At 40.2% G+C, this 20,324-nt stretch overlaps 1 protein-coding gene across 15 annotated transcripts in view; it reads right to left on the bottom strand.

The window, feature by feature from the left end:
• The window catches only part of LOC107126370 (AGBL carboxypeptidase 4), a 1,456,730-nt gene that overhangs the window by 341,357 nt on the left and 1,095,049 nt on the right, over positions 1-20,324 (bottom strand). For all 15 annotated transcript variants that reach the window (XR_012420370.1, XR_012420371.1, XM_065522893.1 and 12 more), the window contains one exon: positions 7,539-7,578. Coding sequence is in view for 13 of the 15 variants with exons in the window: in XM_065522893.1 (XP_065378965.1) it covers positions 7,539-7,578 (40 nt within the window). In the remaining 2 variants the exon portion in view is untranslated. The remainder of the gene's footprint in view (positions 1-7,538; positions 7,579-20,324) is intronic.

The following is a 20,324-nucleotide window of genomic DNA, read 5'->3' as shown; positions in this document are numbered from 1 at the left end:
TACTGAAGAGGTTATAGAAAAATCAACTTTCTAAAAAGTAAAGAAGAACCTATAGTTGAACTTCTGGGTCAAATGACTAAATAAGTTCATGTTTCAGTAAGCCCATTTATTCCCATCAAGTAGTAATATTGGACAATATGTGAAAAAAGAAATGAAACTATATTGTTGGGCTCCACTGTGGGAGACATCTCCACAAAGCTCAAATGTACAGAAATGCAAAAGGGTAAGTGGTTCTGGAGCTACTGGCTAGCTGAAATCTGAATGTAGAAGAAGGCAGTAGCAGTCGGACGTTTGCCTCCTATGGGATAAGGGAGATTAAAAGTACACTATAGAAGATGGGAATCAGAGATAAGCTTCTGCTTAGAGCAAGGATGTTGGGTGGGACTCTCCTGTCATGAAAGGAGCCTAGAAAAAAAGGCTTCTGCATAACTTTTGGGAGATAGCTCTCATGCATTGTAGGTATAGAGAGGTGAGACTCAGGAACCAGACACAATGGTTCTGTTAACATTTTGTCATTGAATCCGCAATATAGTCAATATTCCCCAGGTCCTATACTGAAGATGTGGGTAGAGGCAACTGCAAAAACCATCACATAGGGAGATGTGAACACAGTGGGAGTTAGAGGGGTGAGAAAAGAGAAAACCAGAAAATTTTCTTCTCAAAGTGATCTTACAAATTAAAATTTCAAAACACATGAAGAAATCGAATGCTAAAAATGATATTAAACAAAATCAACAATTGGAACTTGAATTTCCTCCAGATGAAACTTATTTTATGGAACAAAGATTTTAAAATAAGCATATTGAGGATGTTCAAAGAAACAAATGAAGACATTAAAACTGAACAAGAAATTATGAAACAGAACAGGCAGAAATAAAACAAGAACAGGTGGATATGAATAAAATTAGAAATCTTGGAAATGAAAAAACATAGTCATTGAAATATTGAAAGAGACAGAAAAAATCTAGACTAGACATTGTCAAAAGTGAATTTATAAATGCAAGTTACTTACAGTGCAGTAGGACAAAAACAATAAAAGTTATGAAAAATCAATTGAGAACCATGGCGGGCTACTTAATAGGATCTAGCATTTGTCCAGTAGAAATTGTTGAAGAGAGTCAAAGGAATAAAGGATAAAAGCAGTATTTGAAGAGTTAATTTGCCAATAATTTCCCTAAATTAAAGAAAGACATAGAATCTTAGGTGAAAAGTATACTCAGAGTATCAAGCAGGATAAATAAAAATAAATTCACACTTAGACCCAACAAAGTGAAAAGGCAAAACATTCAGATTAAAAAATGATATTGAAACCTACCCAAGAAAAAATAGGTTACCAAAACAATCATACGATGGCAGACTTCTCATCAGCAACTATGGATGCCAGAAGACAATGAAAAAATTGGCATACTTCTCCACTGTGAATTTGACTGCTGTTGCATCCTCTATATGGGAACGCAAAACAGGCTTTCCCAGGGACTTTCCAGACCTTACACCATAATGCAACAACTATCATCTATAAGTCTTGGTACTCATGAATATTTTCAACTCCAAATAGATCAGTTTCATTCTGACACCCAATGACTATGCCTCCTTTCAGCAGGGAGTAGCCAGAATGAATATGGCGACAACCAAATCCCATCAAAATGAAATGGAACTTGGCAGTGGAGAATTGATTTTAACAGTGTGCCCCCATTTTTCTAAGAGATAGTTTATTTTTCTCTCTCTGTCTCTTCTTTTCTTATTCCCCTGGTTTCCTACTTCCTACTTAGCCCTGTAGAAATGCAAATATAATCTTTTACCGCCCCTTCACCAGACACTCTCTACAGGGCAAATTTATCTAACTATGTGCCTAGAAGCTCCAACAAGGAACTCCTGCCCACCAGGAGACTGCCTTGAGAGATCACAGTTGATTCATAATCCAAAATCCCATTACAAAACTCTCTCCCACCTGGGGAGTTTTCACCCTACTGCTGCCCATGAAGGCACCAGCAGTCACCAGCTCAACTGCTCGGTAGATAAGGCACCAGAGCTAGCACATGGACCTCCCCAACCTGCCTACTTCCTCCCCTGCATGCCATTCTCCTTTAAAAGTGCTATTTCTTCCCCTAAGATAGTTTTGGGATTAAAAGTCACTTTTTATTTTTATTTTTTTGAGACAGAGTCTCACTTTGTCACCCAGGTTGGAGTGCCGTGGTGTGATCTCTGCTCACTGCAAGCTCCGCCTCCCAGGTTCACGCCATTCTCCTGCCTCAGCCTCCGGAGTAGATGGGACTACAGGCATCCACCACCATGCCCGCTAATTTTTTGTATTTTTGGTAGAGACGGGGCTTCACCGTGTTAGCCAGGATGGTCTCTATCTCCTGACCTCATGATCCACCTGCCTTGGTCTCCCAAAGTGCTGGGATTACAGGCGTGAGCCACAGTGCCCAGCCTAAAAGTCACTTTCTTTATACCAGATTTCATTTTTGTAATTGGACTCTGCAAGTGGCAAGTGACTGAACCTGCATTTTGGTTACATCACTACACATATATGTATCCCCTCAAAATGTACTGCTGTTTTGCATGTTTTTAAACTTATATAAATGGTATTATACTCCAAACAAAGAAAAAATCCTTAAAGTTCAAAGGAACATCCTCCTCAAACTCAAATTTATACCTAGCCAAGTTATCATTCTAGACAGAAGTCAAAGCAAGAATATATACAGATTAAGAGGGTTACCATGGACTCTCGCTAAAATAGCTATTAAAGGATGCACTTTGGTAAGGTAACATAGGAAAGGCTTGATATACAATAAACAAAAGAATGCAAAAATTCATAAACAATGTAGGAAAAGTCAATGAGCTAATAATAATAACACATTGTTTTGCTTTTTGCAAAAAGTTTAACCTAGTCTAAACAAGAATAACTAGAAGGTGACAGTGTTGAATAGGTAGTTAAAGCATGTAAGGCCCTTTATGTGGCTAAAAGAATGCTAGAAAGTCAGAATAACTGTAGACTTTGTTGTAAGAAAATGTATAGCTAAGTACATATCCACATATAACCAGTTAAGGTTAGAAATAAAATAGATAGCATCCAAATCCACAGAGAATGCAATAAAAAAAGTAACATAAAAATGTTTAAAAGGCAGAAAAGAAATAAAGAAAGTGAATGATAAACAGAAAACACAAATATGGTGGTAGAAATATGTCTAAATATATTAGTTATTATAATAAATGAAAATAGATTAAATTCACCCATCACAATATAAGGATTATTATACTGTATTTAAAAAATTTAATTGTTGCTTTCAAAAGATAAGCATGAAAGGCAAAGGCCATAAATTATTAAGATAATCTGAAAATTAGAATTGATTATAAATGAGACAGTGTTGAGTCGATGTAGAATTAAGTGTGGTAGGCCAATACAATAGTATCGAGAAGAAAATAGATTTTGTACATAGTAAAATTGATAGATGACAGATGTGTAATTGCTAATGGGTAGAAAAAGGATTGACTAGTGGTTTATGGTTCTGAGACATTGGATTATCCATATATACACAAAAAACATTCTTATTTCATACACAAAGATCAGTCCTAAATGAGATAAGTAAAGACCCAAATGTGATGCAAAACTTGAGAAATTTTAGAAGTAAATACAGGACAATATGATCTTTAGATAGGGAGGATTTCTTAAATAAGTCACAACAGTAAAGCTTATAAAACAAGAGATCGATAAATTGAACTACATTGAAATTTTTTAGAACCTCCCATACATCAAAATACATCATGGAAAAATTTTAAAAATACAAGCCATAGTCTGGGAGAAGATGTTTGCAATGCATATAAGTGACACAGTATTGATATTCAGAACAATAAACTCCTAAAAATCAATAAAAAGAGACAACTCAATAGAATACAGATAAAGGATATGAAAAATCAATTATCAGAAGAAACCAAAGTGGACAATAAAGATACAAAAAGATGCTCTATCTCATTAGTAATTTGGGAAACATATATTGTAATAGCAATGAGATATCATTTCATGTTCATCATGACAACTGGCAAAATTTGTAAGTCTGACAATTTTAAGTGTTAAGGCTGCAGGGGAACGAAAACTTTCACATTCTGCTACTGGAAGAGTAAATATGTTCAATTACTTTGGAAAACAATTGATCATTCTGTAGTTAATTTGAAGATGCATATAATTAATAAATCGCTTTCCCTAGAGAAATTCTCATACTCATACATAAAGAGACATGCACAAAATTGCTCTAAGCAGCATTGTTTGCATCACAAGCAGCTATAAATAACCTAAATTCTGATCAATAAAATGGATAAATTGTAATTCAATCATATATGGAATATCACACAGCAATTAAAATAAATGAGGCAGAGCTATGTGTATCACTATAAAAGAATCTCTACAATATAATCATGAGTAGGGAAAAAGTCATAGAATGACATTGATAGTGTGATACCATAGGAATTTGTAAAGTAATACCAGTTATATTTTTTGATACACAGATAAGGAAAAACATTGAATTCATGACAGTGATTACCTGTAGGGTGAAGGGACAAAGATGTACTAGGAAGGAGTATAGAATAGTCTCAATTACATTTATAATTTTTTTCCAAAGACAGGTGACTCTGGCATATAAGGCACATGTTGATATGACAAAGCCAAGGGGTTGGCACGTGGGCAATAAATGGCTGTTCATTATGTCTCTACTCTTTTCTGCATATCAGTGTGGCGATTCCTCAAGGATCTAGAACTAGAAATACCATTTGACTCAGCCATCCCACTACTGGGGATATACCCAAAGGATTATAAGTCATGCTGCTATAAAGACACATGCACACGTATGTTCATTGTGACACTATTCACAATAGCAAAGACTTGGAACCAACCCAAATGTCCATCAGTGACAGACTGGATTAAGAAAATGTGGCACATATACACCATGGAATACTATGCAGCCATGAAAAAGGATGAGTTCGTGTCCTTTGTAGGGACATGGATGCAACTGGAAACCATCATTCTCAGCAAACTATCGCAAGAACAGAAAACCAAATACCGCATGTTCTCACTCATAGGTGGGAATTGAACAATGAGATCACTTGGACACAGGAAGGGGATCATCACACACCGGGGCCTATTGTGGGGAGGGGGAGGAAGGATAGCATTAGACAATATACGTAATGTAAATGATGAGTTAATGGGTGCAGCACACCAACATGGCACATGTATACATATGTAACAAACCTGCATGTTGTGCACATGTACCCTAGAACTTAAAGTATAATTAAAAAAAAAAAAGAAAGAAATTATTCACAATAAACAAAATAAGCCTTTAAAGAAGGTATCAAGCAGATTAAGGCATTCAAATTCCTGATCAGCATTTCAGAAGGCTCCTAATCTATGACTGGCAGCATCACACTGCAGTTCTGTTGAAGATGGTCTGGGGAGGAGTTCAGACAAGCTAGTACCTCCTATTGGCAGCCCGAGAGAGGTAGCAAGCTGACTCCTAGCTGCTGCAGCTCCTGGTGAGATGTAGAATGGGGGTGAATTTGATAGCACAAGATAGTGAATGAAAGTCCTTTTGAAATGGAATAGAGTCATCCAGATAATAGCATGATCCAATGGTGCTTCCTAAACTTTCCAAGTCATGGCACATATGGATAATATTTGTCTGACACATCTGAGTGGAAGCTACCACCTAGGGGGCTTCAGTTGCCCTAGGTCCTACCTGTGTCCCTGAGAGCTGAGTGAATTGATATCTCACAATATCACACAAGTATAGCCCATCTGCAATACACCAGTGTGCCACAACATGCCTTTTGGGATGCCCTGGCCCAGAATGTATTCTTTTCTCCTCTAAGAGGAGGGATAATAATGAACCACTCAAAACTCTAGCAGTGCTGATTTTTTTTTCCAGTCCCAAAGCTGTCTAAACGGAGTGTATTAAAGAGTCACAACTACTTTGCTTGAAATTGTGAAGTAGTAATTTGGAGCAGAAAGAGGTTGTACAAAAGAAATGCACTTAACATAGCCTGAAGATTTCCCTCTAAAGCAACTGAAGACGGATCAACAACTCTCTCCAATTCACACTTAGGTATCATATCAGGGTGTGACCCGATGAAACTGAGATGTGGAAGCAGGCAATATAGACAGTGTATTGTGGAGTAGAACAGGACACAATTAAAAGCAATTAAACTGTATTGGACGTAGATAATCTCTCACCACCACCTTAGGAGGAATTGGTAGGTCATACAAGTGAGCCACTCTAGTCATGTCAGCCCATGATTTGGAATTTCTATATATGTTAATCATATATATGTTAAATGTAGATCATTCTATGGAGTAGAGTAAACTTTTTTCGAACTAGTTCTATCTTTTTTCTTCTGAAGTCTCAGGCTCAAAGAGTTCTATCAGGTATAGAACTATAGTAAGGTCACCCAAACTAGTGACTGCACCTTATAGGTGCAGTCACTTTTCTATACCCTACTTATGTAGACAAGATAATTGCTAGGATAGTGACTGCAGAGGGCAATATCTCAGTCGCTTTGAAAGTGAGGCACTGGCCCATGGATACAGTATGGTAGGCTTAGTGGAAGGAAGGGCTGATGTAGTTCAGCCATGCTGGTTACTAACATATTGAAACATATCCACATTTATTAGTAATTAGTCATCCCCTGAGACCCACAAACCTGCTGTATGACCACAGTGCCACACTAGCTCCTCCTCCGGGACTCCATCTCCCCACAGTCCAGTAACCAAAGTGTTAATGCCTAGCATAGCAGATGGCTGTTAAATATTTTGAATATCACCCATGGATGAAGATAACCACCACATCAACCCTCAAATGCTCACTAACCCTGCTGGCACCATCATCCCCATGACTGTAAGGGAGAACAGTCTCTCTTTTTGTCCAATTTTGCCTTAAGTTTCCAAACCAGAGTAAAATACCTCTCTGAAAGAACGAAATTGCTCAGCCTCTCCTAGGCCAGATGTCAGCTATAGAGGGGAAAAAAGACCTTTTAATTCCATGGTCATGGTCACAGTTTTTTGGGGGGACCTGATCTTCCCTTAAAAGTGAGAGACAAAAGTCATCTTGACTCTCTACACAGCCAACCAAACCTGCTCACTTTCCCAGACTGGCCCAATCTTATGAGCCATCCTCCCTTCATTCCATGGCACCTTCCAAGCAGATTCTCCATTCCACATGATTCTAAAACTTATTTCTCAGACCAGGACACTTCCTTGACACCTGAGTCCAGTGAGTGATTTAGAGAGAACATCACCCTAGAATATGCAGCAACATCCAGAGTATCAGCCCTGCCATCCATAGTGAAGAGGAGGCAACACAGAGCTGGCAGGGAGAAAAATCAACTGCCTGTGGAGCAGAGGGTGGGGAGGAGAAGAATTGTTCATGGCACAAGAGTTCTGCTGTTCATTCAGGAAGTCAAAAGAGAAGGGCAGGAATTGCACTTGGATAGGCAACAAGGCATCATTCAGGAAATAAGGGAAAAGCCAAGGCAGAAGGGCCACACCTACTCACCAGGGCTGGTTATCGTCAGGAGGTCAAGCTGTCGTTGTTGCTGCAAAAGAAAACACACTGTGAGGGCACTGATTTGAGCCAGAGCCAAAATTGTGCTTAGCAGGTCAGGGCACACATGCAAAGAGGATGTTTGGACATACTGCAGGGTAAATCATACTGAATGTGGTACTCACTTCCAATTCTGCAGAGAGGGTTTGTACCCTAGAGACAAAGGGGGATGAATGGGTTTTTTGTTTGTCTTTGAAAGCACAGGTGGTTAGAGCTTAGAGGTCTCTCAGTCAAATCATACCATACTTATGGCAAATGAGGCCCTGAGCAGAATGTGGGTCACCTAGAACCACAGAGAAGGTCCCTTTCCAGTTTCCCAGTCATGGGCTCATTCTTCTGTACCAGATAGCTTTAGATTTCCCTTTTCTCATACCGGCTGCACTGGTTGAGTGTCTGATATATTGGCAATGCTCTCTGCCTTGAGTGCCTGTGGTACTGCCACTCTCTAGATACTTCTATTTAACCAAGATATTTCTGGATTGGTTTCATTCTTAAGTCTGCTCATAATAGCATAACAATTTCAATTAGCGATGACCAACCATTCCTTTTCTAACTGAATCCTTATCCTTTCTCTTACCACACAATATTCACCCAGAATAATATTTGTCTAGCACACTAGGCTATAGAGATGAGGCAGCTTATGTTTGGAAGCAACTGGCCTTGGTTACCCCAAGGGCTGAGGTGATCAATATCTCAAAAGGCCTGTTCCATATCACAGCACAGCTACTGTCCTAGACTGGATGCCATGAAAACTTGAGGGTAGAGAAGTGGGTACAGGAGGCTGCAGCTGGCGAAGTGGTGAGCAGCCCTCTCAAAGACTTGAGTCAGCGTTCCTTTAGTCCCGGTCCTCCTGCTGACCTCTTTCTCTTTCCTACACTTGATTTTTTGTAAATAATACTGGAAATCTCTGTTTCTGTTTTCTTAAAAGGGGTCCAAACAAATTCCATTTTGAGAGTCATTGCTCTAGGTTACAAATTGCAGGAGCTTTCAATCATCCAGTATTTTGTGCAGCAGAGGCCTTGCCATATTTTACCTCCCCTGCATTTCCCTCTTTATCTTGCCTCTATCCAAGAATGGCTTCCTGAAATTCTGCTTAAGCAGAAAGGGGAAGGCAGAAACATTTTTAAAGTACTAACTGTAGATCAGGCACAGTACTAAGTACTTTGATGTATCAATTTTTTTTTCATACTCTTGGCAATTGTACAGGAGAGGACATGATATTTAGAGGGGAGAAACTGTCTGTCCAAGACATCTTCACTAAATGGCAGGGTCAGGATTAAAATTTAGTCAGTTCTGATTCTGGCTCTAAAGTTCAAAATACGGCAATGCATACAAATCATCTAGCATGATGCCTGGCACTTAGAAGGTTCTCAATAAAAAGATCTATGTAGTATTGATGTTGTTATTACAGAACATCTGGTCCTTGGTTTATATAAGATGCCTCTTACTTTTTCATGAATTTTACTTATTTAAAGCTCAGAGATCTGACCTGCCACGAGGTCAGGGACTCCCTCCTCAATGTCTCCACCAGGTATGAACTGCTTCTGTTTCATCTTCTTTCTTGGTAGAGAACCGACCACTTTTTTTTTTGGTTAGATAGCTCTACTTTGAGCAAGGTTAAAAGCTGCTTCCTGATGACACAATCACTGTTTCTAGCTACTTCAGTCCATGACAATAGTTTGGAGAGCTGAAGAAGATCTGTACTGTCTTCTCTCCAGTCTAAATATTCCCAGGTCCTTTGTTCTTTACTCATAAGACCTGGTTTCAAATCTCCCTCTCCTCAGAGTCACCCTCCTTCTTCACTAACTTTGATCTGTTTCAGTCAAAATCTCTGTAAGATTTCTCTATCCCTTGCTTCAGTGACTTCTCATGTACGTAAAAGGAGCTCCAGATCCCTCCGGTGCCTTCTCAATCACACAGACCTGTCTTCCTACCAACTTATAACTCATTCCAGTTGACATTTTCAAGCAAACAATGCAACTCTAAGATGTCACTAATCTACACAGTAAGAACATATCCTAGCACTGATATGAAACACCCACGCATGCATGCGGGCTAGAAGGAACGCTGGAGCCAGACCTTCTTCCTTCTCTAACACGAAACCAGGCCAGTGGGACGTCTGGCTTAAGCTGCCTTTGCCAAGGTCAACCTATGTGGCTTGGCACTTTCTTCATACATAAGGGAAGAATCCATCGTGTCCTTTTTACATACACTTGACTTTGTGATGGTCACAGTTGGTGAAGATGGCCTATTTGTCTGAAATGTATTTTTTTCTAGTTAAGAAGTATTGCTAAATGGCAACTCTATGCCTAGGATTCTTTAAAGAAAAAGGTGAAGAAAACCTGACAGAGTCAGACAGGCCTGGGCTTGTGTCCTGGCTTTCTGTCTCTGGCCTCCAACTTTGCAACTCTAAAATGAGTAAGTGAGACTGAAATGCCATCAGTGACAGGGAGCCAAATGCAACCAGGTAGTGGGCTTACAGGCTCCCTCTTCTGGTGTACAACTCCCTGAGAACCTGTAGCCAGCACACTGGGGACTCAAAGGACATAGTTAGAATTTAAAAGGGAACCACATTTTCAACTATCCTCTCACATTGCAATTTTCTATGCGTGTATCAGTCTTCCTCACTAGATGAGGAGCATCTTAAGGGCCTACAACATCCATTATTAATCTTAGTAAAATCAGTACATGTCACAGAGTACCCCTCAGTAAGTATTTGCTGAACTCAACTGAACTAGTCTCCAAATCCACAGACATTATCCTTTCAAACCTCCATGCCTTTGCTTATGCTATCATTTGTCTACCATCTTGAAATCTTCCTGAAGATCTCTTCACTTCTCAAGACTTCCATGAAGTCTTCTTTGAACACCACCTCCCAAACCTAACCACCTTATCTCCCTTCCTCAGAGCAGAATCTCACGCTTTGTTCTTCCAATGCATCTTGCAAAGCATCTAGCATCCTCCTTGAGGATGCTAGTGAGAAAGACAAGGAAGACAGTATCATGTACTGTCTTCATTGTCTTTGCCATGTACTGTCTTTCTCACCAGGAGAAAGTATCATGTACTGTCTTCATTGTTTGTCTTTCTCACTGATCCTACTTGAGGACAGTGCTATATCATTTCACCTGTGTACCCCCAGTTCCCTGAACAAAGGTCTGGAAGGAATGTTTGATGTCATCTAGCTCAAATAAATGTTTCATCTATGCTGTTACTCCTCTGCAGTAACCCGGTTGATTAGGAATTAATCAGCATGGAGAGTAAACATGCTCTTTCTTTTCCAAGACTTTTTCCCCTGCTACATCTTTGGGGTTTCTTGCCTTTAAGATTTTGCTCCTGCCATTTCTGTAGCCAGGAATACTGTCAATCCATCTCCTCTGGGAGGGTTTCCTTTCTTTACTCTTGCCCGGAGGATTACTCTGTTTCCGGAAGCCTACAGCTCCTACTGTTGGTACCACCTCTGTGGTGATAAATTAACACTAACCTGGTGATAAGCCCCTTTAACCTACAGATCACTGACATATGTGTGCACCACCTAGTGGCACAAGCAGATATGCGTAGGCTGTTTTAACCTCTAGCTCTTAAAATAGAATTGCAACACCTGCATGTTCTATATGCAAACGAAAACAAAAGTGCATGTTTCAGAATGACTCTGCAACAATTTTTAGCTAAGAAACTGGAATGTTTAAATAATTCCCTCAAAGTCATTCAAAAATAAAAGGACTGAAATGACAGTGAAAATTTTCCTTACTAGTCTAGCAGGCACAATCATTTGAGATTGCCAGTGAAAACTGTGTGGCATTTGTAAAAATAGAGCACATGGTTTATAGAATTTCACCAATAATGCACAATCAGTTATATACAGACAGGGGTACGTTGGACATAAAGAATTACCAAATTATTATAATTGGTTGCCAACTGAGAGAGATAAGAGCCTTTAATATGGATGGTAGGATAGGGAGGAAATGAAGCCACTAAGGTCGGTGGCAAATTTAACAGGCAGGCAGGGCCTGATGACTCTTGAACCACTTGCTGACCAAAAGCTACAGTCTAAGGAAGGCAGAGCCTTCACATGTGTAGTAGTGGTTGTGTGTGTGTGTTTGTATGTGTGTGTGTGTTTGGGGTCAGAGTGAGGACATTCATCTCAGACAAAAGAATTCCACATTTGGATGGAGGGGAATGTATCCAAGTGTGCCTGTGTGGGATTCTACGGACTGCTGAAGGAATGTGGGTATGCCAGTGTTGGGTCAATCAGGAGTAGATATATGGACTCCTGGCTGTGTATGACTCCTGCATCCAGCCTTCCCTCATAAACATGGTACCCCATGGACATTCAGAAATTCAAAAATTTCTTTGCTTAACCATTGTGTGGTGAATGCTGAGTATGACCTCATAAGGACAATGGAGGGTGGGGATTCTAAGGTCAACAGGAGTAACCTCTAAATTGGGTATCCAGGGATTGCCAGAGTATCTGTAGTGGATGCTTAAGGAATTGTCCACCAGCACCCTTGCTCCAGGAGTTATCCATTATTCCCCCATGCATCGAGTGAATGCTGTTATATTAGTACCATGTCACCCCACCTCTAGTCACAGTGGACTTCTTCAAAGGTGGAAGTCCTAAAAGCTGGGCTAATTAGACACCTTACCCAAGAACTTTGGACCTTTTCTGGATTCAATTATTCTTCTGAAAATTATAGTTGTCCTAATTTAAGAACCTATCTTTACAATTTTCGTAATTATGAAAATCACACATGCTGATTTTTGTCATTTTCTAAATTTCCAGAAAATTCAGAGTAAAAGTAGAAAAATTACTTTGAGTCAACTGCAAGCAAGAACTGGGAATATTTCCAGGAAATTCAGAGTAAAAGTGAAAAGTAATGAAATCCTACCACTGAAAGAGAATCATAGTTAATATTTTGGTGTATTTTCTTATCATCTTTCTCACTATGTATATACATTTAATGATATTGTGTTTATATATGATAAATGAAGTACAATTCTAATCTTGTGCAACATTATGTTCATATAATTTTTCATCCCAGGCTGCATTTTTATTTTGAAGTAGGAGAGTGTAAGTCACATATATTTATGGTCATAGCTAATACATTTGATCTTACAACTGTGATTTTGTTTGTAATCTTTTTCTTTTCAGGGAAGGTAGCATTAATCAACAAGATACCAATAGGATAAACACTTGCTTATTTTGTCACAAGGAGCCAGTTTGAAAAGCCCAGCTACTGCAGCCTACCAATATAGATAAAGGCTTCTGAATCTGGGAGACTCTTCAGGCAATATTCAACTTAGAAGATACTCTTATTTTTTCATATCTGAAGCCCCTATGACTGCAGTTACAGAGAGCATTAAAAAACAAAAAACAAAAAGCAAAAACAACAACAACAACAAAACACAAAGCATTCTGAAGAGTCCTCGATTCAAAATCAGACAGACAAAGGTGAATTCTGATTCTATAACCTCTGAGCTCTGTTATCCTAGGCAAGTTACTTAAGCTAGCTGGCAATGAGGTACTCAGCCATAAAAAGAGAGTGTACACCAACCTCCAGGGGACTAACAGGAAGGAGAAGCAAAGAGAAAAAGGAAGAATCACTCTAAACTGGGGAGCAAGAGGCAGAACGGGGGAATGCACTGGTTGAATACTAGGATTTCTGAGTGCTGGCTACAGCCCTGTGTCACCTCAGGCTGAGCCTTTGGGCTTCTCACTATCTGGTACCTAGCCCTTTAAGACTCTTAAAGATCTCCCAGCTCTAGTCTTCTCTCCTCCAGGTCATCCTCCACACTGCAGCTGGAGTGAGCTTTCTAGAATGCACGTCTTAAAACTCATCAGGAGTCCTATAAGACAAAGTCTTAGCCTTAGGTGGCTATTGAAAGACTTGTATAACCTGGCTTCTGCCTTCCATTTCTTGTCCTCCCAGACTCTGAGCTCCAGCTATGATCAACCACTTCTGGTTGCCAGATTTGCTGTGCTTTCGTCATTTGCCTTTGCACATGCTATTGCCCCTAATTGGAACAACAATCCCATACCTAAACTAGTGAGGAATTGTCTAACTACTTCCTGCTTGTTATTTGGCTCTTAACTCATGCCACTTCTGCTGTAAAGCATTGCTTAACTTGCCAAGGCTGTGCTAGATCAGGTCCTTCCCCTGTCCTTCCTCATCAGAGCACCATCACATTGTATTTCTGAGACCGCCTCACTCCTCCATCGTCTGTAGTGGTTGTGTGAGTTTCCGGAAGGCAGGGGCTATGCCCTGTTTATTTCTCTCCTCTCAGGGACTACCCTAGCACCTGACCAACAGATAGTGCTCAATTCAGATTTGGTGATTACTTGCTCCCAGGATGGCAACTAAACAGGGTCCCACTGAATTGGTCACCAAAAGAGGTCTTTAGTTTTAGCCCTTGTCTTCTAATAGGCACACATCAACATACCCATACAACACTCATGCACTGCCCCCATAATTTTTGTGAAAACTCTGTTTCTGTCTTGGGGACCCAGGAATTGGGCCACAGAGAATTTGGCCTTCTTCATCTTGATGGGTAGTTACGAGTCTATGGTTAAAAATGGACTTTTCGTTTTGGTCACGACTGCATTGCAATTACCTCCCAGAATGAGAAGGGACGTGTTGTTCCGGGAGCTCAGTGGCTGGTTTGATGTGTGGGGTTCTGCGTGGTAGAAGAGAATAGTCACTGATTATGTGTTCTGTTTTGCTTTCTGTGTTTTCTGCAAGATAGCTATTTGGGGAAAAGTCAGTCTTTCACGGCATAGACTGGAGATGATTTAAATAAGAGCACCAGTAATCCCCAGGCATTCTCCTGTCGCTCCAGAAGCCAGCCATCGGGGGAGGACGTGGGGATCAACACTCTCCAGAAACAGGGGCCACAGGGGCATAGGCACACATTTGGCTTCAGGGCTCAAGCCCTTTCCTTTCCTGTAACCCCTCCTTTCTCTGCTCAGTTCATTCCCTCCCTGAGTCATAGTAACTTTCTAGGCATCTAGGGATCCCATGCCCTCTCCCTGCCCTATCCCCAAGCGTAGCCTGCTTCCTGGATATATTTTATGTGGGACAGGCCTCTCTCCAAACTCACTGCTTCTAATCTCTCTTACTCCAATCTAGCCTCTTCACTGGCTATAGGACTGATCATTCTAAAATTAAATTTGCTCTTTTCTTTGAAAAATTTAATGATTCCCGTTGCATTTTTGGGAAAGACTAGATTTCTTAGTTTGACATTCAAGGAGGGTGCCAAAAATCTCCACGAGTTGTATATGTTATTTGAAAAAACAGTTTGTACATTATAATATTTACATCCAAATATTACATACTTGGAAAACAAACCAAAAATACCTATTATTTTCAGAACCAAGTTTCAGACAATAAATTGGGGCCTGTAATTATGTCAGTCAGTGTGATATGTAGCAGACTGATTCTCATCTGGCTGGAGGAAGGAGTGGGGAGGGACCCGTTGCTTCTGTGAGGAAAGAAAGCAGGGATCATCGAAATTTGGGAAACAGTATCTCAAGGCCCTGAGCTCATGCCCACCCCCAAGCCTTCCAGATGCATGACCATTCTGTGCACCACCACCTTACCTGCTTCCAACCTTGGCTCCTGCCCTTGACAAGATCTTCTTTCTACCTCTCCTTTTGCTGAACAACTGATGGGCAACATGGCTTTCCCAGATAACACCTTGCCCCAACTCCATGACTCTCCATCTATTTATTTGTTCATTCAACAAATACCAATGAAGCTTTTGCTATGTATGTACCAGGCATCTTGCTGGGGATAGAGTGAGAAAGACAGCCCCTGCCTTCAAAGAGCTAGCTAGACAGATAGAAGACAGATATGTTAAGCAAATAATCATACAATATGAACTTATTTTAACTGTGGTAAGTGCTCCCAAGAAAAATATGGGAAAAGGTATTCTGACAGGGGTTCAAAGTATCGCTCAAGCTTTACCTTGATCCACTGACTGATATCTGGATGCCAAACCTGATCACCTTTCAACCTCACTGCCTTCAAGGGAAACATGAACAGTGGCCGAGGCTCACCCTCCCTTTCCAGGACCTACCCTCATCAGAATAATAAAAAATGCTTTAGCGTTTTACTCAGAGAGAGAGTGGACAAGAGTGGATATCACACAAGGCTGAAATAAAATCCCACAACTAGGGGTTATAACCCAGTGGGAAGCAGAGTGGGGTAGCAAACAAAATCTGGGCTGCACATGTGGGATTGCTTCAATATATTTTCCAGAGTAGTTTCTGCTCCTGTAACTTTCTTTTATTGGAAAATTCAGGCGTGCAAATGTCTTTCATCCCCAGGGCAACTTAAAGGAGCATCGTAGTTCAGCCTCTGGCGGCCTGCACAAAAGCAGGGCAAGTGGAAATAGAGAGGAGCATATACAACTGCAAAGACAATTTGCAAGTAGAATTAATAGCTGCCGTGGCTGAAGCAGCTGCCATTTGCTGAGCGCTTTGTATGTGCCAATCCTCACAACAGCCGTTCGAAGCAGGTATTGTTGCCCTTTTGCACAAATGAAGAAACTTGCTCAAGGTCACAGCTGCTAAGTGGAAAAACCTATACTCAAACCCATACTGATTGCCCCTGAAGCCTATGCTCCATTAGTCGTGACAGCAGTTAGTTGTGAGGGATGAGGGAAAAATCTTGGCTTATTCGCAGGTTTATAGGCAGAAAAGCAGCATGAACTGCCGTGGGTGACACCACGCACCTGGAGCAGCCTCTGCACAAGGGAGTGAAAGAAGCTACAACTCAAGTGTGATCTTTTGTACTTTTCCTCCATAGGTTCACAATTTCAAATTCTCTATTAACTTGTGTTTATATTTGATTAATGCTATTCTCATTACACTCTAAGCTCCATGGCAAAAGGACAGTGTTTAAGTCTCCTAGCAGTGTGGGCTCTGTCTAGATATGTGTTAGGCGAGTGAATACAGAAACCTCGATCAAGTTCCTAAAGAGGACTGGATAAACAGCTGAAACCCTTACTCCTGCTGGAGAAAAATAAAACATGCCGCACCCTAAAACCTTACACCATCAGATGGGGGTTGCGCTAGAGAACTTCACTTTCCTCTGCTCTGGAGGAAAGACCTAGGCATCAAGAGACAGCGAGAGGAAGGCTGTTCCAGTCATGAGTCAGAAGATTAGAAGATTACACGCTAGGGCAGTAATTCTCTGCTTTAGCCTTACAAGGTCATGTGGGGACCTGCAAGAACAGACTAGTATTTCAAGTGACAGTAGGTTGTGCTCAAAGCTGACAAATGCCCACCCATTGCATCCATGGGCCCCACAGCATCTAGGCAGTGATTACCGAACATGTCTCATGTTACAGTTAGGTGCTTACATATTGGTCTACCTCTTCTCTCGTCATGCACCACCCTCTGCCTTCTCTTCCAACATGAGGAACTGAATATTTTTCATATATCGATAGTTTTTAATACATGTTCCCTGATAGGGCCTCGAGAAGTTTGTTGCAGATGTGATGTTTTAGCTTATTGCCAGAGCAAGTTTCATGACTATAAATTATTTTTATGTTTTGAATAAGTCACATTTCTTTTTGTGGAATCAAACTTTAGAATTAAGATATGACTTCTAGGACTTCAAATGATACTTCAGTGCTATGATTACTCTTCATTATTAAGGACGTTAAGATGCAGCATGCATCACACACTGCTGGGATGTCACAGCAAGGGTCTTTAGAGATCCACTAGCCCAACTATTTTAAAGAAAAGTAAACTGGGGCCACAGAAGGAAAGGGATCTGCTCAAAGTCACCTGCCATATTGTTCTATACTGTTTACTTATTTCTCTCCTTCAATAGGGTAGACAAAGAGGATTTATGTCTATAACCCAGTGCCTAGAAAAGAACAAATGCCCAGAAAAACTTGTCAAAGAAAGCAAGGTAGTGAGGTGGGAAGTAGAGGAAGGGGAGCCATTTAGTTAGTAATTAGTTCTGAATTCCAAAGTCATGTTATTTGATTCAAGCTGTTTTAACTGAAGATTTACCAACAGTGCCTCCTTTTAGACATGGTAATTAATGTAGATACAGTAAAAGGAAAGAAACCTAGGTTGGTGATGAGGCCCTAGCTATGTTCTGTCTCCAAGAATGGGTCTGTTATGCTTGACATAGTCTTAAGACTATCAGGAAATCTCTCTGAAACACCACATTCTGTTGTTTCTTTACATATTTGATTATTTATAACCTACTAATTCCAAAAAAAGAATTTGAAGATCTTACAACAAAAGAAATGCAACAAAATAAAAATAATGCAATTAAAGACATGGAGAAAAAAAATAAGGATAGGCAAAATTAGATGATACTAGGTACAAAGTCATGACTCACAATTCATGTCCTTAGTGTCCTTAGGAAGGGTATGCTCAGGCCTATAGGGAGGTAGGACTTGCCCCAGTTCATGTAGTGAAATATCAGCGACTGAACTGCCCTGTGTTGTTTGAATAAGGATTAGAAGCACAGAGATAGGTGAAATATGGTAGTAGAGAGAGCAATTGTGCCAGAATAAGATGCCCCAGCTCTGGTCCATAGATCAGAGCAAAAAACAGACAATCAGACAAGTCCTAGCTTACACATTCACCAGCACTAGAGCCCTTGAACAAATGACTTCATCTCTCTCTCATTTTCGCATCTCTAAAATGGGGATTAAATGGAATACAAACTGGAATATAACTTCACTCGGAAGTTTCATATTACAAGAAATATTACTATAGTAATAGGATACAATATAAAATTCTCTTTTTAAAGATAAAACATTAAAGCATGAAACCTTCAGAGTTTTTGAGAGTATCAAGGTCAGTCTCTAGTTGGGTGGAAGAGTTTGGCAGCTGTGACTTTTAAAAAGATCCTATCACACTCAAGTAAGTTTTCAATAACATGTTTTTTGGTTCCCATTCTCCTTCAGATTCAGCAATTGTACAAGTAGCTCACAGCAACTTCACATAGAACTGTGGTATAGACTGAATGAAATGGATCAGGAATACTTGGAAGCCAGGAGCTGTGTGTTCTGGCCCCAGCTTTGCCACCAACTTGGTGTAGGAATCAACAATTTACCTTCTCTGAACCTACCTCTGCCACACACTGTCTAAGTGACCATGGACAAGTCAGTTAAATACTTTGAAATGGGCTTAACAAAACTCACCTATGAGTAGAGCAGTTAGCTAAGTGCTTGACACATAACCTCTTGGTAAATGGTATAGTCTGATAAGACTTTAATTTTTAATTCCAAGACCCCTTGTTTGGAAAGCCTTTCCTCCTGTCTTTCTTTATATATGACTTCGCTCATACATCATCACCCTCTGGAAGCTCCCTCTGTTCTTGCAGGCTCCGTCAGGTACCTCCTCAAGGCTCACTCAGCACCCTGTGTTACCCTTGGCCACAGATGTTATCACTGGGTATTACAATGATCTGTCTGAGTCATCTGACTGTGAGCTTTTACCAACAAGGACACTGTGATTCAGATCGGTATCTCCAGCTCCTACCACTGTACTTGGCACATAGCAGGCTCTCAGTCATGTTTGCTGAATTGCACGACACTGTGGAGTTCCTGTGAAAAATATCATGACATTCAAAATAAAACTCTGGCACTGAAAGTGATGCAACATTAATCTGTATTCCTGCCCAGCTGGAGTAATGCTTCTTCACGATATCAGAGTTATATATACTCCAGGAAGTAAAAGTGCCAGGCCATAAAAGTCTATTTTCTGCATTTGACTGGCTCTCATGGAAGCTCCATTCCATGCTGATTGACCAAGACTTTCTACAAAAAATTGCCAGCTTGATTATGGGGAAAGAATCCAGATCTAATTGTTCTTTGTAAGCGTGGGGCAGAAGGTATTGTTGCTTGAAAAATGGAACTGTCTAAATTAATTTTCCTGAAACAAACATCTTTGCCAAATAAAAGCAATGCATAATAACAACCCATAATTAAAAGCAAAATGATACCTTTTGTTACATGGAGAAAGCAATGTGTTCATTATTTAAAAAAAAAAAAAAAAGACAAAAATGTTTTCTTGGATCTCCAGGGACACATCTTGAAATCTGTTGAAAGGGGTCAGTGTGTGTGTGTGTGTGTGTGTGTGTGTGTGTCTGTGTGTGTGTTGTGCACACAAGCATGCTTGCCTGTGTTTAGAAGTAGCATGTAATGAAAAAGATGTCCTTTCTTTTCTTTCTTTGTTATTGAAAAAGAAGTTTTGAAAAACAAGCATTGTTTATCTCTGATTTCTCAACAATGCAGCCAGAATATTCTAAAATTCCCTTACACTTTGTATAGACAAGAATTGGAAAAGTGAGGGAAATTCACATTTATTGAACTGCTTTTATTTTCCCTTGCCTACGTCTCCTAACATATTTTTAATTTATTTCAATTTTTTGATATAAATATATATATATATATATACACACACATTTGTAAATTGACAAATGCATTCTTAAAAAGTTCATTAAGATAAATAAACTTTAGCCGGACGCAGTGGCTCATGCCTGTAATCCCAGCACTTTGGGAGGCCGAGGTGGGTGTATCCCCTGAGGTCGGAAGTTCGAGACCAGCCTTACCAACATGGAGAAACCCCATCTCTACTAAAAATGCACAATTAGCCAGGAGTGGTGGCACATGCCTATAATCCCAGCTACTATGGAGGCTGAGGCAGGAGAATTGCTTGAACCTGGGAGGCAGAGGTTGCGGTGAGCCGAGATCGGGCCATCACACTCC

The sequence above is a fragment of the Macaca fascicularis genome, chromosome 1, assembly GCF_037993035.2.
Source record: "Macaca fascicularis isolate 582-1 chromosome 1, T2T-MFA8v1.1".
In the NCBI taxonomy this organism is placed as follows: domain Eukaryota; kingdom Metazoa; phylum Chordata; class Mammalia; order Primates; family Cercopithecidae; genus Macaca; species Macaca fascicularis.
This window is presented reverse-complemented; position numbering and strand designations above follow the sequence as displayed.